Source organism: Gasterosteus aculeatus, chromosome 2, assembly GCF_964276395.1.
Source record: "Gasterosteus aculeatus chromosome 2, fGasAcu3.hap1.1, whole genome shotgun sequence".
Taxonomy (NCBI): domain Eukaryota; kingdom Metazoa; phylum Chordata; class Actinopteri; order Perciformes; family Gasterosteidae; genus Gasterosteus; species Gasterosteus aculeatus.
The window spans coordinates 5,158,152-5,184,970 of NC_135689.1; the positions used below are offsets into that span (position 1 = coordinate 5,158,152).

Sequence of the window (26,819 nt, forward strand, 5' to 3'; positions counted from 1 at the left end):
TATATGCACGTGCGTTGTCTGTCATTGCTTGATCTCGAGCATGTCGGGTGACGAAAATTCGGCAAATGTACTTCATTTTATAAATATACATTTTTAACTGAAAAAATCAAACGAAGTACCAGATGCAGACATGTTATTATTTTCCAAAAAGCAATTTAAAAAAATAGGCAATGACGACTTTTGGGGATTGCCTCATTGGGCCGGTTCAAGTAGTGGGGGGTAAAGGGGCTGGGGGGCCAGTCAAAGGGGGCCCGCGGGCCTGAGTTGGCCCGCGGGCCTTAGTTTGGTGACCAATGACCTATAACCTCAAAAGTAATCTCTTGGTTCACATTGAGTTCCTGAATATACCCCAATTTCTTCAGAATATTTGAACTTTAGGGGGCGCTGCACTCATTTGCTGAAAATGTGCTTTTTTGGATTTACAAACGAACTCCCTAAACGACGAGCTTAAACCCGATCAATTCCAAATTCGGGCTGAATGATCTTGACACCTGTGTGGTTAAAAGTGATCATAATCACATCAAAATCATCGTGCAAGTACCTGGGCGTGGCCTGGCATCCATTTTGGTCATTTTCGGTCGATTTTCTTAAAAAAGTAAAATGATATAACTCCAAGGAACATTCTTATTTCTGGCCATAATTTCGTATTCATGATGCTAGTGTAGGCCTTAAAGTATTCCCATGCAGTGATTCTCAAAAGATTATATCGTCACCTATTGGCATAGGGAAATGCAAAAGTTTTACACTTTGATGTGCTACTCCTAGCCATTTAACCTAAAACTTATTATGAATGACAATTTATGACATGGTAAGATAATTAATAAACAAACAATGAATTGCAAGAAACAAGCCGATACAAGCTCCAAAGTAACACTTTTTTTCCACTTCAATCCCTGGTCTTCTAGTCGGTTGAACATTGAACCGTCGATGAAGACCATGCGGGTAGATCAGAGAGCATTAAAAAATGCATTCCTCCACATGTTTTTTAGTAATTAACAGTGTGCAGACTTTTCTTCGCTGACTTTGACCATTTAATCATCCATCCAAAACATCACCTGGAACACGGCCATCACCTCACCTTTAACGGCAAATTTACCATGTGTTACTGTCGTTACCCTAAATCTCTTAAGGAGAACTTCTCCCACTTATCACGAGTTGAATCAGAGCAGTATCCCTTCCCTGTGCGTCGTACAAATAAGTACTGCTTTTATCATTAGTCCACTACATAGTAAGTTAACATTAAACTCTAGTGAGCTGACCTAGTTATTTAGCAGCCAATAATACAGGACCAAATCCGAAAGGAGCATACCAGCAGACCACACGGAATCCTCCCTCCTCCTTCCAAACTGTCAAAAAAGAATATTGTCTATTTTTATTATCCTTCATCTTTCTAGATACCTTTGTAAAAAAGAGTTGATGAAAATTGGATCCTGTTTCAATAAAATCACAATTTTTGCCATTATTTCTATTCTAATGTATGTAAAATTGAAAGAGTCCAGCAGATGTCACCATCTCACCACTAGGGGGTGTGTCAGTGTATTTTCTGCACACTTGTCAAGTTTCTGAAAAGAACAGTAGCAAGTGAAGTGTAACAAAGTGAATCGGCACCCTCACTCAGGCACCATGTTATACTTTGTCATTCATAATCATTTTTATTGTTATATTATTATACTTTATTATGCATCTTCTTCTATTGGACTAACATCTTTATGTTAGTCCAATGATATCCCAACGGAAACAATATTTGTGTTTTTGTACTTTCCCATGACACTAATGATACAGGTGGTTTGCTGGTATTTTCAGAAAAGTATGGCTTTATATAATAAAGGCTCTTATGAGGCGTGTCAGCTATTCATTCGGTTTTAGAGGAGGCTCATATATTATTCAGCAGAATAATACATTGTGAATTTCTATAGCTATTACAAAATACATCGACCCGTTGGGTGTGTAAGTACTTGACTTAAAGACTATTTCACTTTACATACTTTTTTACTACTTCAATAACCCAAAAGCTTAAAGACATCTTGATATATTTGAACGATTATTTATAATTTACACATATCACAGCTTTTTAAGAATCCTAAACATGGAAATCTTGGACATATAAAATCATATTGTTGTGTTTCATTAATAGTTCACAAATTAAGAATAAGTGAAGGACATGTGTCAAGTTAACACAAATGTAATCCATATGGCCCTTTTGTGGTGACATATGAAGGAACCTTAAAATATTGGTATAGTGCAGCATCCAAATACATCTTCATTTTGAACAATAAAGAGGCTTAGTGCTCAGTCAGTGGGACATTAACAATGGTTCATTCAAGGAACCTTACGGTTACAGGTTAATAAACCAAGTATTTATGTAATGCCTGTCAATTTAATTACGATCTTTTGTCTACAGCTCTGGCGACAGTGAAAAACAATGTATCGATTTATATTAACTTTAATATTAAAATCCACTGTACACATAATGATGAATATATACATCACAATGCCTCGGTGATTAATAAGAAATGCTGTTAATGCAGTCTAAATCTGTGTTTTCTGCATTAAAATATTTGTTGGAAAATCCAAATCACCACATCTCAATGCACTAATAATGAAGGAGTTATCTTTTTGGCATGATCATCTGATCATTTGCATATGAATTATTTTCACTTTGCTTCTTGCGCGAAGAGAGTCCATTAGACCAGTGTTTATCAACCTTTCTTGCGTCAAAGCACACTTAAAACACAGAAAAAAATCTCACGACACACCAACAACCGGAAATGATATGAAAATCAATCCCAAACAGTTTCAGCATGAGCATAATATACTCTAAGAAATCAGGGAAACACGTGTTCTATTTGTTGTGTTTTATTAAACATAACATCATCCTAATGCCAAGATGGCACAGGCTTTATGCCCAGGTATCTCTTAAGCCTAGTTTATGCTTCTGCGTTTTCAGAGCGACGCAGACCCAAGCCCCCCTTGCGTGTCTTTTCACACCTCCTTGCGTCCTTGCGTGTGTCGAGACATTTTTTTAGCAACGCAAGCCTCCCGCAGCGCACCAGGCTGCGATTGGTCCGCTAACTACATCATTTACGGAGTCTCACATCTCCGCTTTCATAGCCCGATACCGCCATTATTAAAACGAATAATGTTTACGAGAGAACGGAGCAGATTTAAGAACTTTTGTCGGAAGAAATGCGTAAATATGACCGCTTATACAAGCCGTCATTGGCGGGTTGTATATGGCGTTATAGTTGTGCCACAATCCTGAGCGCGTAATTTTAAGTTGAGCACAGAGAACTATATTTTAAGCAAAGAAAAACATATTCCGTGCGCGCAGTTTACTCAGGTGCCCTCTCCACAAACTCGTTTTCTGCGCGCAGGCAGCCGTTGCTGCGCTCGCTCCACCTCTTCACGCTGCGCTCGCTCAACGTTTCACTCACGCGCTCCCTCAACGTTTCACTCACGCGCTCCCTCAACGCGCTCCCTCAACGTTTCACTCACGCGCTCCCTCAACGTTTCACTCACGCGCTCGCTCGACTTGCAGCAGCGTTACATTTGTGCCACAAAACCAACCAATCAGAGAATTAAAGAAGGTCAATTGTGATTGACTGTTGGTCTCCAATCACAACGCTAGTAGAACTACCTACAGCATCGCGGAAGCGCAGCGAGTTGTTGAAGTTTGTGCTAAATGTGCTAAATGCTAATGGCCTGGATTAAAACACTTGTTGCTGTTCTCATCATTTGCTTCGGTCATGTCTGATGGTGGCTAGCCGGACTTCTAATATCACTTTTTTTCGTCTTCTTTAGGAAGCGTTGTGATTGGAGACCAACAGCCAATCACAATTGAGTGATTGACGCAATGACGCAAACGCAGAAGCATGCGCCAGCCTTAAATCTCACTTTTTTAAATTGTCGCCTCAGCAAATCTGCCTATTAATTACGCTGCGTACCGCCACCCACAGGCAGAGGGGACTATTGAGCCTTCATACCACCAACAGCGGGACGACACACGCACACAAGTTGGCTCTTCTTTTTTTTTCCATCAATGAAGTGACAGTATGTAAAAAAATATTTTTTTTTCACGGCACACCTGACAGCCTCTCGAGGCACACCAGTGTGCCGCGGCAAAAAAATAAAAATAAAACTGCATTAGACGTAGAAAATGATCAAATCCCTAATAACAAGTCTGGGAGGTTTACAGAGTTAGCTAGTTTGTTTTTAGTAATTTAGCAACAGCAGACAGGATCTCCGTGGAGGATGTCTTGCTTGCCCGCTCTCCTCTTGATGAGGTAGCAGGGAGAAGACGGTAAAAGGATCCACAGACCCACCACAGCCACTGGACACCAACCAGGTGCTGTAGTTTTTGTTCTCCAGACATTCAACATCAGCATGGTAGATTTAGCAAGTTAGCAAGCAAACAAGTCACGCTCTAAAATGCTCAAATTGACCCAAAATGTGACTGATCTACTCACACTTGTCACACAGTGGGAAAACACATTTCTATTGCCTGATAATTGACAATTTTATCATGATTGTTTTCAGTGATCAGTGTTATTAAATGGGAAGTTGAATTGCCAGCTGTCCGCTGCTTTGCTTTGCTTTGCTGGTTCCACCATGATTTGGGGATGATTGCAAAGGATGAGCCCAACAGCGGGTTATATCTTCATCCAAAAGACTATTCGTAACGTTTATCTCAACTTCCTATTGGTTGGGACTTCTGTGTGAGTGGTGCAGCAGCCCTGATGTGTGAGGTGGTTAGCATAGGACTAAACTAAACTATTATGAAGAAATTATTTCCATCTCTAAAATGCTAGTGCAAAGAAAAACAATAAGTCTGATATAATTGCGGTATTTTATTGATTCATTGTATATAATTACAATATGCCACATTTGTGTCATAATGTAAGAACAATCCATTCACCAATCAACATAAACGAAAGAGAAAACACCCAGTGTGATTATACACACGACAGTTGCGAAAACCTATATCCTATACAACAACAGTGAAGTTAGGAAAATAATGTGGTATTTAGCCATTATTACATTCCTCACATCCAAAAGCATTGAAGAACACAGGAAATTGCACATTTAACAGAATTTGATTATGTCCCAATAATCTGCTCTGGGTTTGGGAGTTGTAGCCGTTTGTCCAGCTACATAGTAGTAAAAGAAGTTTGATTATTAGGGTTGGGATATTGCCCATTTCTTCTCCCACTACATTGGCCTCCAGTATCTCTACTGGTAGTTTAACCTCTCCTGGGATAGACGCATTGATTAATGCGGCGTCTATAGACCAAATCGGCTGGGCATTGCAGGACGTAGGTTAGTCCAGCTACACAGCTGAGAAAAGAATTTCGGTCGTCACGGTTGCGGTACTGCCCATCTCGTCTTCCATGACAGGGGTTTCCAGTTTGACTACTGGGATAGTCACAGACCTTAATGGATGGGTTATACACCAAATTTGCTGGGCATTGTTGGACGCGTTTTTCTCCAGATACACAGTAGAGGAAAGAATGTTCGTCGTCAGGGTTGGGGTATTGCCCATTGGGTCTTCCATCACAGGGGTCAGTAGAGGATTTCATCGCTTCAATGCCGGGTAAACCTAAAACAGTTCGTGTTACACATGTGTTAGAAGCTCTTAGGAACCTGAAAGGGCACATATTTTCACTGATAACACACCTATATACATTTATAAATATTATAAATTATAATATATATATATTATATATATAAATTATATACATTTATAAATAGTGGTTACATTAAAGATGATTGCATTGATTCATATATATGCTGAAAACCACTTCCCATCCTTGTTTTCCAAAAATTGTTAAGTTCATTTATCTAACAGTGACACTGTTGATTGTGAACTATACATGTTATAAACTTACCCAAGCTGGCGATGATCAAACAGAGAGCTGGAAAGTGACACACTTGTTAGTATGGGGTTTAAACTAAGCTCAAGAGGGGCCTGTACCAGCAAGCAGTTCAACAACGAGCAGTTCAAGTTTTTGCTTCTCTGATTTAACCTTAACAATCAAAATCCCGCCAAGCAGCCCCACGAAGCTGGTTATCAACTTTGTAAAGCAAATATTTAATCAGTGTGCTTACCAGCAGTTAGAGTGAGCTTGCACATTTTGAGACTGTGTAGATGCACTGAAAGAGAAGCATTTGATTAATTTGCAGCGTGAACATTTTTTTTAAGAGACATTCACCAGACTTAGTAGACAGTATTCCTGCATATTAAAAAAAGTAATGTATACAGAGCATCAGAAATTAAATACGTTAAAAGTGGATGGTTGGGATGAAAGTAAAAGGTATACTTACAAGTGGAGAAAGAAGCATACACTGTCTCTGATGTGTCAAGTGACTGACAGATGACTTGCAGCGATGCTTTATATGGTCGAGGAGAAGACAAGGTGTGGCAAATATGTTGGTCACAATTTTTAGATTATGCAGCTGTACAAAAGCCAATTATACAGGAATCTTTTTGAAAGAGACACCCAACTAAGTTAGCAATTATGGCCAGCTCTGGTTTGGCATCTGTGTGCCTCCTAGATACCTCCCTTTTTGAATTTTTCTTTGCGTGTTCAACTAATGAGAAACAACAGAAATTGAGACCCATCAGACCAGGCAACGTTTTTCCACTCTTATAACCAGGGTTCATACACATTTCGACCAATGGATTTCCATGACTTCTCTTTCCAAACTACTTAAGAAATAAAAGTAAAAGTAATGTAAGGGAAAAGGTCCATTAAGGACAGACTTGTGTCCTTAATGCACTTTTAACCTCTGCCTTTAATTAAACAATTTAAATAAGCTTTTAATTTATAATTTTATTTGCTGTTTTTAATTTTCTTTTAATTCCTGCATTTTATTTCACTTGTTATGATGTGAAGCACTTTGAGACTGCCTTGTGTATGAAAAGCGCTATACAAATAAACTTGCCTTGCCTTGAAAATGAAGAATGTATAATTAAACAGTGATTAAAAAGTTCCCAAACAAGAACACACCCAATTTCAATAATTAACTACGGGTGTGGGCCCAGTTGTAAGACTTCCTGGGTCATCAGGGTTGACGTAAGGCCCATCGACCTTGCCAAGAAAGCAGTCATTCAGACAGATGGCAGATGTTGTGGTAGTTGTAGTGGCTGTATGTGTTGTGCAGAGGTGTCACGTAACTAAGTACAAATACTTTGTTACCTTACTTAAGTAGAAATTTGGGTTAGTATTCGTTTTTCAGATGACTTTTTACTTTTACTCCTTACACTTTCACGCAAATATCTATATTTTCTACTCCTTACATTTTAAAAATAGCCTAATTTCATTTTGGCTTGTTTTCATTCCAGCTTGTCGTCATTCAAAAACACACACAAAAAAAACCTAACCAGAAAAATCGCGCCATACGGATAAAGTGAATTTCATTGTGATTGTATGAGAAGTATAAACATATACTATTCAGACACCCTATTGGTTTTCTCCGCGATGCACCTGCAGATGACACAAATCAGAGTGACGCCGGGTGCGAAAAGTGGTCGGTGGAAGGTTCCTTTTTCTGAACAGCACAAGCCAATCTCAGTTGGGTATTTAGCGACATACAAATTCCATGTGACGTTTAATGAGTTTCTTCATGACCATGGGTTGCCGTAAATGTTTTTTTCTTACTTTATTGAGAATCTGGCACAACACAGCGACTTACAAGTACCGCAGTCTTCAATAAAGTGATGCATGTCTTAATGCAAGGCTTTAGAAATGAACACAAAGGGATTCTGTATTTGCTCACATAGCCTGGGAAAACGGGTTATTTGGCCAATGTTTTGATAACCACCCGCTGCCAGATCAATGTTTCCCACCATTATCACATCACATTACGTTGCATTGCATGTCATTTAGCTGACGCTTTTATCCAAAGCGACTTACAATAAGTGCATTCAACCATAGGGTACAAACTCAGAAGAGCAAGAAACAGGAAAGTGCAATTTCCTCAAATAAGCCAATTTACAATTTGCTATAGATAAGTGGCGTTATAAGTACAATTTATGTGCTACAATTTGTTAGTCTTTTAGGCAAGGCAAGGCAGACTCAAAGTGCTTCACATCATAACATTTCATACAATAAAGTGACAATTAAAAACAGCAAATAAAATTATAAATTAAAAGCTTATTTAAATTGTTTAATTAAAGGCAGAGGTTAAAAGTGCATTAAGGACACAAGTCTGTCCTTAATGGACCTTTTCCCTTACATTACTTTTACTTTTATTTCTTAAGTAGTTTGGAAAGAGAAGTCATGGAAATCCATTGGTCGAAATGTGTATGAACCCTGGTTATAAGAGTGGAAAAACGTTGCCTGGTCTGATGGGTCTCAATTTCTGTTGTTTCTCATTAGTTGAACACGCAAAGAAAAATTCAAAAAGGGAGGTATCTAGGAGGCACACAGATGCCAAACCAGAGCTGGCCATAATTGCTAACTTAGTTGGGTGTCTCTTTCAAAAAGATTCCTGTATAATTGGCTTTTGTACAGCTGCATAATCTAAAAATTGTGACCAACATATTTGCCACACCCCGTCTTCTCCTCGACCATATAAAGCATCGCTGCAAGTCATCTGTCAGTCACTTGACACATCAGAGACAGTGTATGCTTCTTTCTCCACTTGTAAGTATACCTTTTACTTTCATCCCAACCATCCACTTTTAACGTATTTAATTTCTGATGCTCTGTATACATTACTTTTTTTAATATGCAGGAATACTGTCTACTAAGTCTGGTGAATGTCTCTTAAAAAAAATGTTCACGCTGCAAATTAATCAAATGCTTCTCTTTCAGTGCATCTACACAGTCTCAAAATGTGCAAGCTCACTCTAACTGCTGGTAAGCACACTGATTAAATATTTGCTTTACAAAGTTGATAACCAGCTTCGTGGGGCTGCTTGGCGGGATTTTGATTGTTAAGGTTAAATCAGAGAAGCAAAAACTTGAACTGCTCGTTGTTGAACTGCTTGCTGGTACAGGCCCCTCTTGAGCTTAGTTTAAACCCCATACTAACAAGTGTGTCACTTTCCAGCTCTCTGTTTGATCATCGCCAGCTTGGGTAAGTTTATAACATGTATAGTTCACAATCAACAGTGTCACTGTTAGATAAATGAACTTAACAATTTTTGGAAAACAAGGATGGGAAGTGGTTTTCAGCATATATATGAATCAATGCAATCATCTTTAATGTAACCACTATTTATAAATGTATATAATTTATATATATAATATATATATATTATAATTTATAATATTTATAAATGTATATAGGTGTGTTATCAGTGAAAATATGTGCCCTTTCAGGTTCCTAAGAGCTTCTAACACATGTGTAACACGAACTGTTTTAGGTTTACCCGGCATTGAAGCGATGAAATCCTCTACTGACCCCTGTGATGGAAGACCCAATGGGCAATACCCCAACCCTGACGACGAACATTCTTTCCTCTACTGTGTATCTGGAGAAAAACGCGTCCAACAATGCCCAGCAAATTTGGTGTATAACCCATCCATTAAGGTCTGTGACTATCCCAGTAGTCAAACTGGAAACCCCTGTCATGGAAGACGAGATGGGCAGTACCGCAACCGTGACGACCGAAATTCTTTTCTCAGCTGTGTAGCTGGACTAACCTACGTCCTACAATGCCCAGCCGATTTGGTCTATAGACGCCGCATTAATCAATGCGTCTATCCCAGGAGAGGTTAAACTACCAGTAGAGATACTGGAGGCCAATGTAGTGGGAGAAGAAATGGGCAACATCCCAACCCTAATAATCAAACTTCTTTTACTACTATGTAGCTGGACAAACGGCTACAACTCCCAAACCCAGAGCAGATTATTGGGACATAATCAAATTCTGTTAAATGTGCAATTTCCTGTGTTCTTCAATGCTTTTGGATGTGAGGAATGTAATAATGGCTAAATACCACATTATTTTCCTAACTTCACTGTTGTTGTATAGGATATAGGTTTTCGCAACTGTCGTGTGTATAATCACACTGGGTGTTTTCTCTTTCGTTTATGTTGATTGGTGAATGGATTGTTCTTACATTATGACACAAATGTGGCATATTGTAATTATATACAATGAATCAATAAAATACCGCAATTATATCAGACTTATTGTTTTTCTTTGCACTAGCATTTTAGAGATGGAAATAATTTCTTCATAATAGTTTAGTCCTATGCTAACCACCTCACACGTCAGGGTTGCTGCACCACTCACACAGAAGTCCTAACCAATAGGAAGTTGAGATAAACGTTACGAATAGTCTTTTGGATAAAGATATAACGGAGGGAGATCGCCGCAGACGGCGGTTTGCCGGTCGAGAGGTGTCCGCGATGAAAAGCAGCAGTGGCGATGCACGGGGAAATAAAGTCTATGATAAATAAATAAATAGACGTGACTCTATAGGTCGTCTTCAACAAAACACGTCACTCTGCCTGTTGTTGCGGCGGCAAATTGCTCTGCAACGCAGAACCATGAATTGATTGAATCCAACCCGCTTCTACAACCCGCCAATGACGGCTTGTATAAGCAGTCATATTTACGCATTTCTTCCGACAAAAGTTCTTAAATCTGATCCGTTCTCCCGTAAACATTCTTCGTTTTAATAATGCGGTATCGGGCTATGAAAGCGGAAATGTGAGACTCCGTAAAGGATGTAGTTAGCGCAGGCTGGTGATTTTCACCACTAATACTAATCGCAGGCTGGGGATTTTCATATCATTTCCGGTTGTCGGTGTGCCGTGAGATTTTTTCTGTGTCTTAGTGTGCCTTGACGCAAAAAAGGTTGAAAAACACTGCACTAGGGAGGTGCAGGTGATTGGACACAGGTGGAAACTATCAGACGATCACAGGGGATGACAGGACAAGGCAGGAAGTGAAGTTACCCGGGGACACGAGTGGCAGAAAACTACAAAATAAGACAGGACGTGAACCACACCGTGATACCACACCATCATATTTCACTTGGGATGGAGTGCTAGCGGTACTACACACCAGAGAACTACAGCTTTTAAGAGATACTTTTAGAACATCTGTAGGGTCAAGAGATACAGTATGTGTAATGCAACATTATGCCATGACAACATTGTGTCTATTTATTTGAAAATGACTTAAACCACAATAAGATTAGTTTCCTTTTTGAGATGCGGAACAGTGTCAGTAAAATGTAATGACAGTGATTCAAACATTTTCCAGAAAGAAAACACCCACTTCACCTGCAATTACATGAAGCAGCTGATAATAAATCACTCATAACTGTCGGATATAATGAAGATCAATTTAGACTGAACTGTAAAATTCTTCCACACATTATCAAACTCTTTTCGGCACACAAACATTAAGTAGACATTGATGCATTGTACAGGATCTGCCAAAGTTTAAAACAAGCATCAGAATGTTAAAGAAATGTGACATTAAATGTGTCTGGGTTGATGGTGCCTGACAGCCTGGTTTTGAGATTTTCAGAGCTGTTGATCTACTGATCCACTTGGATTTTCATGAACAACCTTGCAGGGTACCTAGAGACTGGTCAAAAAAGAGAAACTGCTAAAATATGCAGTGAACGAACAGAAAGTATCTGGGAGGTTCCCTAATTAGATGCGAGCATCAGAGCTACCTGAGCCAATTTCCAACTTATTCTCTAGCGCCACCACTAGTGTCTGGACTCCAAAGGGGCAGATATGCCTCATCTTGCCTCGGCATCCCGCCCTCTGGTCTATCCTGCGGCAGGATAGAGTCCAAGCCCCAAACAAGATTGCAATATGAATAGTTATGCCTGTTACAATAAAACAGTGTTCAAATTTCAACAAATCTCTCCGGATTGAAAATGTTGTTGTTTAAACCCTGGGTATGTTGCTTAGTAGTATAGGCCCTGTTAATCCTTGTTAAAGCCCAGTACTAATTAGTTTGTCACTTTTAAGGTCTCTGTTTGATCATCGCCAGCTTGGGAAAAATCATGACATGTAAAAATCATAATTGACAGGATCGCTATTAAGTCTTTAACTAAGTTGAGTAGTGGATTAGTAGTTTTAAGTATGTCATCTTTGTTGTATTCTCTTGTAATTACATTTTCAGCATTTATGGTTTAACAGGAATTTTTACATGTCTGAAAATGATTATTTTAGGTGTACCTGGCTTTGCGAGAAATCTTCGAGTTTACAAAACATCGCATGGAAATCCTTGTTATGGAAGACAAGATGGGCTGTACCCCAACCCCAATGATCAGCACTCGTATTACAACTGTGTTTGGGGACGCACCTACATCCAAAAATGCCCAGAACATTTGGTGTATAGGCATTCCATAACTGCTTGTTACTATCCTGGATCACCTGTAACAGGCAGTTCATCTCATGAAATCTGTGATCCCATGACTACAACCAGTACTCCCACCATGACTCCCATGACTACCACCAGTCCCCCCACCACAACAATTGCAACAACAACTCCCCGTACGACAGCAACAAAGACTCCCACTACCACCACTTACGCCCACCCAGAGCCACCTACTAAATCATTTGCACACATCAGTTATGGAAAGGCAGGCAGATACGTTCCTCATCCAAATGACCCAACACGATATATCCAATAGGCCATACAAGGAAGAGTTTTCATCCAGTCGTGCTCAGCGGGTTTGACCTTTAAACCGGCATTCAGTGTCTGTACTTACAAATGCGGTCAAGTGTGTCTGGCCGTGTATTTACAATTGTTGTCTTATAATTCAAGGTGTATCTAAATCAGTCTGGTGTGTCTCTTGTTTTTCCACTGCCTACCTAATTACTTTTATATTCACATATATGAACATAGTTGTTGCATACTTACTTAACTATATGTGTATCAAACACCATTGTATTCATTTGTTCTTGATTTTTATTTGATAATTTAGCCACTGCAAGATGTATCTTCCATGATGAAACAGATGTTGGTATAATTAGTTTATCTTTCCCTATGCGCGGTTTGTGACTATAAAGAACACGTAATATACCCTTATACAACCAATGTCATGATTGTGTCACAGGAGGAAAAAATGCAGGCAAACACAAATCACCTGAGAATAGCGAGCGAGAGTCACACATTGAACATGTTTTCTTGCTGTGTTTTTGCGTGAAAGAATTGATATTGCATACTTTTGAGGTGACAGCACAGCTTACCTTATATGTTATTATTATGTTTAAACCAATGATAGTCTTTCTCGGGTAAAAGTGAGAAGGTGAACACACCTTTATTTAAAAAGGTAATAAAATATCATGTGATGAAACTTCCCTTTCCCTTTCCCGGGCCACATCTACCAGCTCTGACTGGGGGATCCCAGGCCAGTGCAGAGATATAATCTCTCCACCTAGTCCTGGGTCTTCCCCGGGGCCTCTTCCCAGCTGGCCGTGCCTGGAACACCTCCCCAGGGAGGCGCCCAGGGGGCATCCTCACCAGATGCCCAAACCACCTCAACTGGCTCCTTTCGACGCAAAGGAGCAGCGGCTCTACTCCGAGCTCCTCGCGAATGGCTGAGCTTCTCACCCTATCCCTAAGGGAGACGCCAGCCACTCTCCTTGAGGAAACCCATTTCGGCCGCTTGTAGCCGTGACCTAGTTCTTTCGGTCATGACCCATCCTTCATGACCATAGGTGAGGGTAGGAACGAAGATTGACCGGTAGATTGAGAGCTTTGCCTTCTGGCTCAGCTATCTTTTCGTCACAACGGTGCGGTAAAGCGAGCGCAATACCGCCCCCGCTGCTCCGATTCGCCGGCCAAACTCACACTCCATCTTCGCCTCACTCGTGAACAAGACCCCGAGGTACTTCTCCTTCTCCTCCGAGGTACTCCTTCACTTGGGGTAAGGACATATTCCCTACCTGGAGTAGGCAATCCATCGGTTTCCTGCTGAGAACCATGGCCTCAGATTTACAGGTGCTAATCCTCATCCCGACCGCTTCACACTCGACTGCGAAACGCTCCAGTGAGAGTTGGAGGTCACAGATGGAAGATGCCATCAGGACCACATCATCTGCAAAAAGCAGCATTGAGATCCGCAGCCCCCCGAACTGTAGACCCTCCTCCCCCCGACTACGCCTCGATATCCTGTCCATGAAGAAGGGTACCACCACCCCGGTCTGCCACTCTTTTGCCACTGTCCCAGACTTCCACGCAATGTTGAAGAGGCGTGTCATCCAAGACACCCCCCCAACACCCATTGCTTTTAGCATCTCTGGACGGATCTCATCAATCCCTGGGGCTTTTCCTCTGCGGAGTTGTTTGACTACCTCAGTGACCTCCACCAGGCCAATTGACGATGATCCCTCCTCCGCCTCCAGCTCCGCCTCTACCAAAGAGGGCGTAGTAGTTGGATTCAGGAGTTCCTCAAAGTGTTCATTCCACCGCCCGATAACCTCCTCAGTCGCGGTCAACAGGGTCCCATCCTTACTGTACACAGCTTGGATGGTTCCCCGTTTCCCCCTCCTGAGGTGCCAGATGGTCTTCCAGAAGCACTTTGGTGCCGACCGAAAGTCCTTCTCCATAGTTACTCCGAACTCCTCCCATACTCGCTGCTTTGCCTCCATCACGGCAGAGACTTATGAACATCCTTATGTTCGAACATGGTGTTTGTTATGGACAATCCGTGACTGGCACAGAAGTCCAGTAACAAACACCCGCTCGGGTTCAGATCAGGGAGGCCATTCCTCCCAATCACGACTCTCCAGTTATCTCCATCGTCGCCCACGTGCGCATTGAAGTCTCCCAGTAGGACTATGGAGTCCCTTACTGGAGCCCCATGCAGGACTCCATTCAGGGTCTCCAAAAAGGCCGAATACTCTGAGCCTCTGAGGACTGATGAGTATCCCCACACCCGCCTGGCGCCTCACACCATGGGCCACTCCGGAGTAGAATAGAGTCCACCCCCTATCCAGGAGTGTGGTTCCAGAGCCGAGGCTGTGCGTAGAGGTAAGCCCCACCAGATCCAACGGATAACGCTCCACCTCCCGCACAAGCTCCGGCTCCTTCCCCCCAAGAGAGGTTAGGTTCCACGTCCCCAGAGCCAGCATCTGCCGCCCAGGTCTGTTCCGTCTAGACCCCCCACTGTTACTGCCACCCTTGTAGCAGCGCACCCGACCCCTTTGGTTTCCTCCACAGGTGGTGAGCCCATGGGGAGTCACGACAATCGCAAGAAAATAGACTTTTACACAAATAGACTCAGCCATTATTATTGAGTGTTTGTTTGAGAGAAACAACAAGATATGGGCTGATGGAATGACCAGATTGTATTCAACAGATTCCTATGTTGTTGAAAAGGTTGATAATAACTACAACTTGATCTTGTTTCATACTGGAGTGGTGGCAGGTTAAACTAAGATTGTATTATTTCAGATCCCTCTTTTAAGAGGGGTGACATGGATGAATACAGTGCATCCATACGGCCATTTTAGCTTGTGTCTCTTTCAGGGGAGCTGAGTTTCCCTGTTCATGTTTCGCTCTATCAAGAGACCTAACAACTGGCAACTTTCAGCTGAATGCTTCAGGGGTTGTTGTATTTACTTCGTAGCTGTCCTCATGAAAGCTGGAGTTTAGTTTCCAGTGCCAAGTCCCAAGGAAACGTAGTGGTGGAAGAAAATCAATAACTGCACAATAAAACATTATTACATTATTATAGATTGAGTCCTGTAATACTGAAGCAAGTAAATAAACTTCAGATAGAGGTTCATTTTTAAAGTGTATTCTCTAATCGAAGGTCAGGAGCACCGGGTAGGTGTCGGCAAAAACACATCTGGTTTACAACAGAATGGTCAAACATCTGCTACCCCATACATCTCCTTCCTGTTGTCAAAGACATGACGTAGTCAACACAGATGTCCTCATCAAATGAGAGGACGCCCCTGAATACGAGTGACTTTTAATCATCGAATGGCTTGATCATACTCAGCAGCTGTGTGAAGAAGTTAGTTACTGATATTAGCTAATTAATCCTAAAGTTTTACGTTTGTTTTTCACATCTTCGTCGAAGTATAGTCCTATTTGTAGGACTCACAGGGATACTGCTCTGATTCAACTGTTGATATAGGAGAGGATGTATATTTTGGTCTGGTTGGCTGGTACTACCCGACTTCGCCCCTAATCAGCTGGCCGTGCACCCACAGGGAAAGAGGAGGCCACCAGGGAACGGCACAGCCTGTCCAGTCTTCCTGACAGAAGGCTCTCTGCGGTGCTGATGTCATCAGACGTTTAAGAAGCAAACACCCGCAAGTGAATATATAACATGTATTTATGATAAGAGGATATATATTTTGGTTTGCTCTCCACCCTGTGTCACACCGCCAGAGTTACAGCTAAAAGAATAAGTCTACATTTTTTCACTCCTGCTATAAGAATACATCCGTAACATATCTTTTTGCAACATTTACAATTAGAGTCAGATCTATCGTACCCTAGATGAAGCAGTGATATTGTAAATCAGTTCATTTTACACTTACGCAGTTCTGGGGTTTCTTGCGAGCTGTCTTGTTTCCATGGTTCTGTTTCAACTGGATCACTTTTAGCCTGAGTTATGACTTTATCTTCTTCCTAATTGTATAATATTAATTAACCATATCCCTACAAACTTGGATCGGTCAGGATGCATTGCTTTTATACAAGTTAATATCTCCTCTCTAATATAACCTGTTCCGATGTAGGTTAGGTATTCGGCAAAAGTAACCATGGCAATCTATCCAAGTAACAAAGCCACTTTCATCATATAACTGAAAACCCAGACTCAACAATGAAGGAAACCAGCAAACGCTGAATTCTGCTTCTTAGCTTAAAAAAACAACTCCAAACCAGACTGTCAGTCACCATCAACCCAGACACATTCAAAGTCACATTTCTTTAACATTCTGATGCTTGTTTTAAACTTTTCAGATCCTGTACAATGCATCAATGTCTATGTAATGTTTGTGTGCCGAAAAGAGTTTGATAATGTGTTAATTACCGGGCTGGAAGAATTTTAACGACCGCATTGTTCAGTCTAAATTGATCTTCATTATATCCGACAGTTATGAGTGATTTATTATCAGCTGCTTCATGTAATTGCAGGTAAAGTGGGTGTTTTCTTTCTGGAAAATGTTTGAACCACTGTCAATACATTTTCCTAACACACTGTTCCACATCTGGCTAGGGATTCTAAGGTCAAATGTGGTCAAGTCATTTTTAAATAGACACACTGTTGTCATAGCATAATGTTGCATTACACATACTGTTTCTCTGGAGGAGCTGCAAAGATAAGGTGGGAGAATCTGTCGACAAGACAACTATTAGCTGTGTACTCCACAAATCTTTCCTTAACTGAAGAGTGCCGAGAAGGAAGCCGCTGCTTAAGGTAAACTAAAAGAAATCCATTGTGGAGTTTGCCACAAGCCATGTGGGAGACACAGCAAACATGTGGGAGAAGGTGCCCGAATCAAAACAAAATTTGAAATGTTTGGCTTCAATGCAAAATGCTATGTGAATTGCTCTACAACACACGCAAGCCTTTTTCAACCATCAATTGAAACAAGTGCGTCGACACGACTGTGCGTAAAGACGCAGAAGCATGCGGCAGCCTTTGACAACAATCATCTCCAAAATTGGAACGCAGAGGATTGGAAAAACATTTCCCAAGTATCAAATTCTGCTGCAAGATTGAGATGGTAGAGAATTTGCCACAAACAATGCGTTCTTGGCTATGCCTGGTCTGGTTAATAGTTGGACACGCCACCTCAAAAGGGAGGCATCTTGGTCAAACCTCACTAGCTGGCCCTCCGAGCCAATTTTCTCAGGCACGTCTACAATTAAGAAATTGTGACCTACATTGTACTTATTTGCCACACCTTGTCAGCTCCTCGACCATATAAAGTAATTCGTCAGTCACAGGACACAACAGAGACAGTGTATGCTTCTTTCACCACTTGTAAGTATACCTTTTACTTTGATCCTAACCATCCCCTTTTAACTTATTTCCTTCCTGTGCTGTCTACATTGCTAAACTGTACCTGTATACAACGCAGGGATACTGTATGTGTGGTTTGTGCTGAGCACCAGCATCTCCTTCCTGCTCTACAGCTAAACATTTGGTGTTTCATAGTTGTATTGTACATTTTTCTCTAAATTCTAGTCACATCATTATACAAATTAATGGACAATCTATGTGAGAATATCCTTAAATATCTTTGTTGAGAATTGCTCAGGATGAGGATTTGTCAAATAAATCATTGTGTTTATATTTTTCACATTGCATATTAATCACATGCTTCTCTTTCAGCATATCCAAACTGTGTCAAAATGTGGAAGCTCACTCTAACTGCAGGTAAGCACACCGATGGAGTAAATGTTCAAATTGTTCATCATCAAGCTCCTTGGCTTTAACTTGCCCAATATCTAATTGCTTAGTGGATAGTGGAATTTTGTAACAATTTTTCCTTAGTTTTATGCCTTTCATTTGTGTAAATTGAAAGGAATGTTTTCTATACAACATATAATACATGAATATTATACTATTAAGAAAAAGTTATGAACGTTATAATTCAGACTAAAAGTAACACAGTTTAACTAGACACATGCATAAAAAGACAGCTGGCAAGAAAACGGAAGTGTGTGAATGTATAAATTAACCGATTTTTTTTAGAACACTGCTTCATCTAGGGCATGATAGATCTAAGTGTATTTACATGGGTCTATTGGGAAGTGCTGATGGTGTATATCTGTTAATTTACTAATTAACATAGTGAGGTTCTTTTTTTACCAGCGTTTATTTCCTCATTTGTAATTGAAAACAATGTTACTTCAGCCTGAAGCACTTCTTTACTTTCTACTTATTTGTCCGATGGTACAGTTTATTTTTTGTTTGTGGATTGCAGCGCTCTGCTGATGACAGACTTTTTCAATTTTGTGATGCTGTAAACACTTCCTGTTTTAAGTGAACACGCTCATCATGAAATCAGAAACCCTGGTTTGATTTACAAAGTTGATAACCAGCTTCATGGGGCTGCTTGGCAGGATTGCGCTTGTTAAGGTCAAATCAGATAACCAAAAACTTCTTTGCACAGGCCCCTGTTATTCTTAGTTTGAACCCAGTACTAACAAGTGTGTCACTTTCAAGGTCTCTGTTTGATCATCGCCAGCTTGGGTAAGTTCATGACATGTAAAAAATCCTAATAAACAAAATCACTAATAAATCAATTATGTCTTTAACTAAGTGAAGTAGTAGATTAGTAGTTTTAAGTGTATATATACGATTCAATGCCATCATCTTTGTTGTATTCTCTTTTTATTACGTTTATACAGCGAATTAATACATATCTGAAAATGATTATTTTAGGTGTACCTGGCTTTGCGAGAAATCTTCGAGTTTACAAAACATCACATGGAAACCCTTGTTATGGAAGACAAGATGGGCTGTACCCCAACCCCAATGATCAGCACTCGTATTACAACTGTGTTTGGGGACGCACCTACATCCAAAAGTGCCCAGAACATTTGGTGTATAGGCATTCCATAACTGCTTGTTACTATCCTGGATCACCTGTAACAGGCAGTTCATCTCATGAAATCTGTGATCCCATGACTACAACCAGTACTCCCACCATGACTCCCATGACTACCACCAGTCGCCCCACCACAACAATTGCAACAACAACTCACCGTACGACAACAACAAACACGCCCACTACCACCACTAACACCCACCCAGAGCCACCTACTAAATAATTTGCACACCTCTGTTATGGAAAGGCAGGCAGATACTTTCCTCATCCAACGGACCCAACACAATATATCCAATGTGCCATTCAAGGAAGAGTTTTCATCCAGTCGTGTGCAGCGGGTTTGACCTTTAAACCGGCATTCAGTGTCTGTACTTAGAAATGCGGTCAAGTGTGTCAATACATCTGGCCGTGTATTTACAATTGTTGTCTTATAATTCAAGGTAATCTAAATCAGTCTGGTGTGCCTCTTGTTTTTCCACTGCCTACCTAATTACTTTTATATTCACATATATGAACATGGTTGTTGCATACTTACTTGTGACGGTGTGGTTCACTTCCTGTTATATTTTGTAATTTTCTGCCACTTGTGTCCCCGGGTAACTTCACTTCCTGCCTTGTCATGTCATCCCCTGTGATCGTCTAATAGTTTCCACCTGTGTCCAATCACCTGCACCTCCCTAGTGTATTTAAACCATGTGTGTCTGTTGTCACTTGTCGCGTCATTGTCTTTCGCCACGCATGTTCTTGTCTCCTGTTGTGGATGTCCGTAGGTTCATGCCTGTGTTTTTTTTGCCCCTTGGCCTTTTGGATTTCGGATCTAGTAACTATTAAAGTCTTGTTTCGGAGAAGTCTGCATCTGAGTCCTGCCTTCCACTCGCTCCCCTGATACTTACTTAACTATATGTGTATCAAACACCATTGTATTAATTTGTTCTTGATTTTTATTTGATAATTTAGCCACTGCAAGATGTATCTTCCATGATGAAACAGATGTTGGTATAATTAGTTTATCTTTACCTATGCGCTGTTTGACTATAAAGAACACGTAATATACCTTTATACAACCAATGTCATGATTGTGTCACAGGAGGAAAAAATGCATGCAAACACAAATCACCTGAGAATAGCGAGCGAGAGTCACACATTGAACATGTTTTCTTGCTGTGTTTTTGCGTGAAAGAATTGATATTGCATACTTTTGAGGTACCTTATAATGTTTAAACCAATGATAGTCTTTCTCGGGTAAAAGTGAGAAGGTGAACACACCTTTATTTAAAAAGGTAATAAAATATCATGTGATGAAACTTCCCTTTCCCTTTCCCGGGCCACATCTACCAGCTCTGACTGGGGGATCCCAAGGCGTTCCCAGGCCAGTGCAGAGATATAATCTCTCCACCTAGTCCTGGGTCTTCCCCGGGGCCTCTTCCCAGCTGGCCGTGCCTGGAACACCTCCCCAGGGAGGCGCCCAGGGGGCATCCTCACCAGATGCCCAAACCACCTCAACTGGCTCCTTTCGACGCAAAGGAGCAGAGGAGCAGAATTGATATTGCATACTTTTGAGGTGACAGCACAGCTTACCTTATAATGTTTAAACCAATGATAGTCTTTCTCGGGTAAAAGTGAGAAGGTGAACACACCTTTATTTAAAAAGGTAATAAAATATGTGATGAAATAGGACAAAATATATCTGTAATAGAATGATACAATCTAAAGGATACTGCAACATCCTGAAACTCATTATATTTGTTTTTTGAAAGAACAAAGTACGTTCTATAATGCACGCTGTTTGCGAGTTCGTGCCCTGTTTCCGGAGAGATCGGTCGTCGTTTGGAGACTTCCCTGTGGATACCTGAGAGAGACTTTTCCCTTTGGATTATTTAAGAGTGAGTTTTCCTTTTTTTCGTTGAACTATGAGTGCCCATGGACTAAGGGATTTTGAGTTGTTTTTCTTTTGTTTTCACCTGCCAATTAAGGAGGCAGTTTTTGTTTGTTCCTCGGAAACCTTACGCTCTTGAGTTCTTGTGAATGAATAAACTACGCCGTGTTTTTGGCTGAACATAAACTGTCTGGTGTCGTGCACTTGGGGTCAAAGACAAACCATAACATATTGGCTTGGTAGAGTATAATATCAATGTTAAATTCTATGTAAAAAAAGTATATTGCCGGCTTCAGACAGAGACAACAAAATGTAGTGATTTTTAGTTAAGCATTTGTTCATGCTGTGGTTCACGACAATCGCAAGAAAATATAATTTTACACAGACTCAGCCATTATTATGGAGTGTTTGCTTGATAGAAACAACAAGATCTGGGCTGATGGAATGACCAGATTGTATTCAACAGATTCCTGTGTTGTTGAAAAGGTTCATAATGACTACAACTTGATCTTGTTTCATACTGGAGTGGTGGCAGGTTAAACTAATATTGTATTATTTCAGATCCCTCTTTTAACTTATGTTAAATAATATGTGTTAATGGAATACCTGATTAGCAAAGTATCCATGAACAACTTTCTTCATTTATTTGAACGTTTTATTGGTTTATGATCTGTTATCACTTACACCGTTTTTTGGGGTGACATGGATGAATACAGTGCATCCATACGCCATTTTAGCTTGTGTCTCTTTCAGGAGAGCTGAGTTTCCGTGTTCCACTGATGTTTCGCTCTATCAAGAGACCTAACAACTGGCAACTTTCAGCCGAATGCTTTAGGGGTTGTTGTATTTACTTCGTAGCTGTCCTCATGAAAGCTGGAGTTTAGTTTCCAGTGCCAAAACATGTCAGAAATGTTTTGACGCTTGAGTCCCAAGGAAACGTAGTGGTGGAAGAAAATCAATAACTGTACAATAAAACATTATTACATTATTATAGATTGAGTCCTGGAATACTGAAGTAAAGAAACTTGAGATAGAGGTTTAATTAGTTTATTCTCAACTCGAGGGTCTTAATAGTCATATAGAGTGCAATGCAGACTGCACCTTTACCCCAAGACTGCAGGATCTGTAGGGAAGGAGCACAGGTTAGGTAAGTGTTGGTCATGGAACAGACGGGAGAGACAGGCCCGCTCTCTTACAAAGCTAGCTTCAGAGCATGGCAGTGCACAGTCAGGCTGCAAGAAATATCTCAAACAAACCTTGCCCAAGTTATGAACAAAAATAAACAGGCACACATATCAATATTGCTTCCTGCTTTTTAATCATAAATGCTCCTTATATTTCCCGTTTTCAAGGTAATCGAAGATTTTTTTTATGATAAATGTTCACCGGATTTCCTGCGTTACCCACAAATCCTTTCTTGAGGGTCTGGAGGGGAAGGACTTTTTTCCGGTTGAATGGCTTCAGAAGGGGAGAAAATAATAAAGAAGCTAATGACAATTTAAAAAACCACACTTTTAACTCTCCTGTAAGTCCTGTGCTAAAACCTCTATCTTTGTTCTGCTTCACTCTTTCAAAGTAAAGCTTTCCAGAAAGACTTTCCACAAACACACGATTGTTTGTTTTTAGCCTGACATCTACATGTTTTAAGGCAAAGAACAATTGCAAAAGACTGCAATAGGTGCTCCTTAATCTAAAAAAATGTGTATTGTAACTACATCCTGAGGTCCACCCAGACCTCGGGGCTTCTGGCTGTTGTTGGGTTCTGAACTTCAGAACAATACTTTTACCCTTGCCTCTTATGAGAAGAGAAGCTATAAACCGTCAACTAAGTCAATTATTTCGCAAAATTGAGAAGTGCCCTTGTCCAGTCTATGACCATCAATATGGTTCACAGAAGGCTTCTGCCTGCTTCTTCTCCAGCTCAGCTCTTCCTATCTTCCGGGGGGCGTGTCCCTTGTGGTGTTGTCGTATGTGATTGGCTGCACATTCAAGGCCAGCTTCTCCCTCGTGAATTTCTTTCTGTGCAAAGGCGTCACATGACTCCCCCCTGTCTCCATCTGATGGTTGAATCTGAAATCACTCACTGACCTGACCGATCCCTATTCACTTAACACTACAGTACTTTCAATGATCACAGCTTTGGCATAAAGCGTCTTGATACAAACATAACATAGCATGCATAATATCATCATCTAATAATAAATCATATTACATTACAGGTCATTTAGCAGGCGCTTTTATCCAAAGCGACTTACATTACACTTTAAACCCATGGATTTTGTCACATTTTTGCCTGGGGAGCAATTAGGGGTTAGGTGTCTTGCTCAGGGACACTTCGACATGGAACATGGGGCAGCCTGGACTCTAACCACCAACCTTGTGCTTCCCAGCACACCTTCTCTAACCCCTGCGCCACGACGACCCTAAGTAATATTAAATCATCACAGTTCATTACATCTTAACCATTATGTTTAACTCATCAAAATATTTGCCTCGCAGGGCTGTCTTACCTCCTTTGCTCATTTACTACCTGACAGGAGAAAAAGCTCCCCAAAAATACTCTTTGGAGAGAAAATTGGGAGAAATCTCAACATTAACATCATGGCAGGATGTTCAGTGTGTAGAGTAATTATATGACTTAAATGACTTTAAATTGTGTTTAATTTATTTTTGCAAGTATTTAATCTAACTTTCTAATGTAATAACTAATCTCTAATTACTCACAAACTACAATTCTAACGCTGAACTACATGTATTCTAATTTCTACCCCCAGGTGTGCTCTACACCTTAAATCCATAACCCTGTGATTTTCCCTGTGACAACTTTGATTCAGAGAGCTCTCCCCTTTAATACAGTTCAAACATACACTTTAATGGAGGTGCCTATTCACTTCTTTACTCTTCTCTTGCTACTGTTCTTTTCACAAACTTGTGCTTGCAAAAGATGCACTGACTAGCCCCCTAGTCGTGAGATGGTGACATCTGCTGGACTCTTTCAATATTACATACATCAGAATAGAAAAAAATGGGTGAGTTTACATTTTTTGTTGCATTCATCTTCCTATTAAAAAATTAAACACAAATATATCTTACACCTGGGATGTATTATTTTATTGAAACAGGATCCCATTTTCATCAACTATTTTTTACACAGATTTCTAGAAAAATGACGCATAAGAAAAATAGTATTATTTTTTGACACTTGGAAGGAGGAGGGAGGATTGCATGTGGTCTGCTTGAATTTTGTTTTAGCAGAGATATTGATGCCATATCGAAAAAACATAAACCTGCGCCTTTTATTGACACAAATTTAGACATCTTTTTGCTGAATTTTCTTTGCATAATTTAATCACATCATCTCCGAGGTGATACCATCAACCTGATTGGGAGCAGCTGGGGTGTTCTGGCGGTATAAGAGCGCAGGGTGGATGTTCACAACACTCCACCTTGCATGATCAAGCACCCACACTGACATGACTGAAACTACTGACGTACACACCTAATTTTTGCTTTACTTAAATAAATATATTTTTATATCATCTCCTTTGAGCCGGATCTTGACAGTAAACTATTTGGGGTTCGTTTTTTAAAAAGTATTTCCGCTTAACAAACAACATATATTTCCGGCTTCGTATTTGGTCCTGTATTATTAATTAGGTCAGCTCACAAGTAGACTAATGATAAAAGCAATACTTATTTGTGGCACTCACAGGGATGCTGTTCTGATTCAACTCTTGATAAGTGGGAGAAGTTCTCTTTAAGACATTTAGGGTAACCACAGTAACGCAAGGTAATTTTGCCACTAAAAGGTGAGGGGATGGCAGTGTTGCAGGTGATGTTTTGGATGGATGATTAAATGGTCAAAGTTAAAGAAGAAAAGTTTGCGCACTATTGATTACTCAAAAAAATTCTGACCTGAAGGAATGCACATTTTTTAATGGTCTCGGATCTACCTGCATGGTCTTCATCGACGGTTGAATAATCCACCAACCAGAAGACTAGTGCTCGGAGTGGAAAAACAGTGTCAGTACCGGTACTCCCCTTTCTCACAATGGAGTGTGCATCGGTTTGTTTCAGAAATCTCTTGCAATTCATTGTTATTCATTTATTAATTGTCTTACCATGTTATACTGTGTCATTCATAATCAATTATTTTATTGTTATATTTTTATTCTTGGATTATGCATCTCCTATTGTATAGGCCTATGAATCCAATGATATTCCAACTGAAACAATATTTAGTTAATGTAGTGTGTTTATATAATTCCCCATAAAGCTAATAATTATATTATTCATTAAATAAACAGCAGCAAGACAGGCAGGTATGCATGCAAAGATGAGGCATGTGAGCTATTCATTCTGATTTTAGAGGAGGCTCATTGTTACGTCCTGTTCCTGTAGCTAGGGGTAGACGGACATAAAACCAGATGTAATCGGTATTTTTAAAGGATATTTATGTTTGAATTTGGCAGAACTGAACAGAGCTTACAAAAAGAGAATGGGGCCAATGGGTGCTGTTGAACTCAAAAACAAAATACAACAAAAAGAGATCCTCAAAAGGAAGATTATCCTTGTCTATCTAAGAAAACAAAAGGTTAAACAAAAAAAATCCTCACTAACTTAATTATTTAATAACCGAAGGTACAATACTCACAGCACCACTGAACCTAATGGGACAAGACAACAAAAATCTGATAAGTGCAACAGGTGGTATCAGTATTTTTGACTCTTTTTCCCGGGCCCGCTTTCTCACCCCCCAACCTGCTCTTCCACAATCTGGTCTGACAGCCGCCCTCAGCTGCGATCAGTCAGGCCTTTTGCTGTCCTGGCTCCGAAATGGTGGAACGAGCTCTCTGAAAACACCGGGACCTCAGAGAGCCTTCACATCTTCTGTCGCAAACTAAAGACACACCTCTTCAGACTCTACTAAAAGACTAACAAATTATAGCACTTAAATTGTACTTATAATGGCTCTTAGCAAATTGTAGATCGGCTTATTTGATGGAATTGTATGTTCTTGTTTCTCGTTCTTTTGAGTTTGTATCCTTACAGTTGAAATGCACTTATTGTAAGTCACTTTGGATAAAAGCGTTGGCTAAATGACATGTGATGTATCTTCATTTCACATGGATCACTTAGTGTTTATTAGAGTGAACTGCAGCTAGGGCAGTCTGGGTTTATCCAGCAAACAACAACAAACAGCAAAGTGCTTAGTCAATATCACATTCATTATTGTGAATTATAATGTTAGAGGTTATATACTATATATTAAATAAGTCTTTATGTGAGGCCAGTCTCACAACACTTAATTGAATTACAACCTTTAGTGTACAGCTCCGGCTACAGCAAAACATAATTCATAGGTTAACATTAACTGAGAATTACAGCAATTAGTGAAACATTTTGATGACAGTAAATGACATTAGTCCAG

The 26,819-nt window shown here is 40.3% G+C and overlaps 2 protein-coding genes and 1 long non-coding RNA gene across 3 annotated transcripts; 2 read left to right on the plus strand and 1 right to left on the minus strand.

The window, feature by feature from the left end:
• Positions 1-4,834: 4,834 nt before the first annotated feature.
• Positions 4,835-6,427, minus strand: LOC120815502 (chondroitin proteoglycan 2-like). Its single transcript, XM_040170297.2, has 4 exons — positions 6,322-6,427; positions 6,106-6,150; positions 5,886-5,912; positions 4,835-5,596 (listed from the first exon to the last, which is right to left on the minus strand). Exons 2-4 carry the CDS (start codon positions 6,128-6,130, stop codon positions 5,241-5,243), a joined length of 408 nt encoding a protein of 135 aa, XP_040026231.2. The 5' UTR covers positions 6,131-6,150; positions 6,322-6,427; the 3' UTR covers positions 4,835-5,240.
• A 2,120-nt stretch (positions 6,428-8,547) lies between these two features.
• On the plus strand, positions 8,548-10,132 carry LOC144386395 (chondroitin proteoglycan 2-like). The gene is made up of 4 exons (XM_078087522.1): positions 8,548-8,645; positions 8,817-8,861; positions 9,055-9,081; positions 9,371-10,132. Exons 2-4 carry the CDS (start codon positions 8,837-8,839, stop codon positions 9,724-9,726), a joined length of 408 nt encoding a protein of 135 aa, XP_077943648.1. The 5' UTR covers positions 8,548-8,645; positions 8,817-8,836; the 3' UTR covers positions 9,727-10,132.
• Positions 10,133-17,900: 7,768 nt separating this feature from the next.
• LOC120815503 (uncharacterized) lies at positions 17,901-20,296 on the plus strand. Its single transcript, XR_005711743.2, has 4 exons — positions 17,901-17,939; positions 18,291-18,335; positions 19,128-19,154; positions 19,347-20,296. It is a non-coding gene; the product is annotated as an uncharacterized LOC120815503 (long non-coding RNA).
• Positions 20,297-26,819: the final 6,523 nt, after the last annotated feature.

Bases quoted from the DNA above. Each gene is read 5' to 3' on its own strand.
- LOC120815502 (XM_040170297.2), bottom strand. From the start codon at position 6,130: ATGTGCAAGCTCACTCTAACTGCTG. The intron at 5,913-6,105 runs GTAAGCACACTG...GTCACTTTCCAG, and splicing joins CAAGCTCACTCTAACTGCTG to CTCTCTGTTTGATCATCGCC. The intron at 5,597-5,885 runs GTAAGTTTATAA...GAACTGTTTTAG, and splicing joins TTTGATCATCGCCAGCTTGG to GTTTACCCGGCATTGAAGCG.
- LOC144386395 (XM_078087522.1), top strand. From the start codon at position 8,837: ATGTGCAAGCTCACTCTAACTGCTG. The intron at 8,862-9,054 runs GTAAGCACACTG...GTCACTTTCCAG, and splicing joins CAAGCTCACTCTAACTGCTG to CTCTCTGTTTGATCATCGCC. The intron at 9,082-9,370 runs GTAAGTTTATAA...GAACTGTTTTAG, and splicing joins TTTGATCATCGCCAGCTTGG to GTTTACCCGGCATTGAAGCG.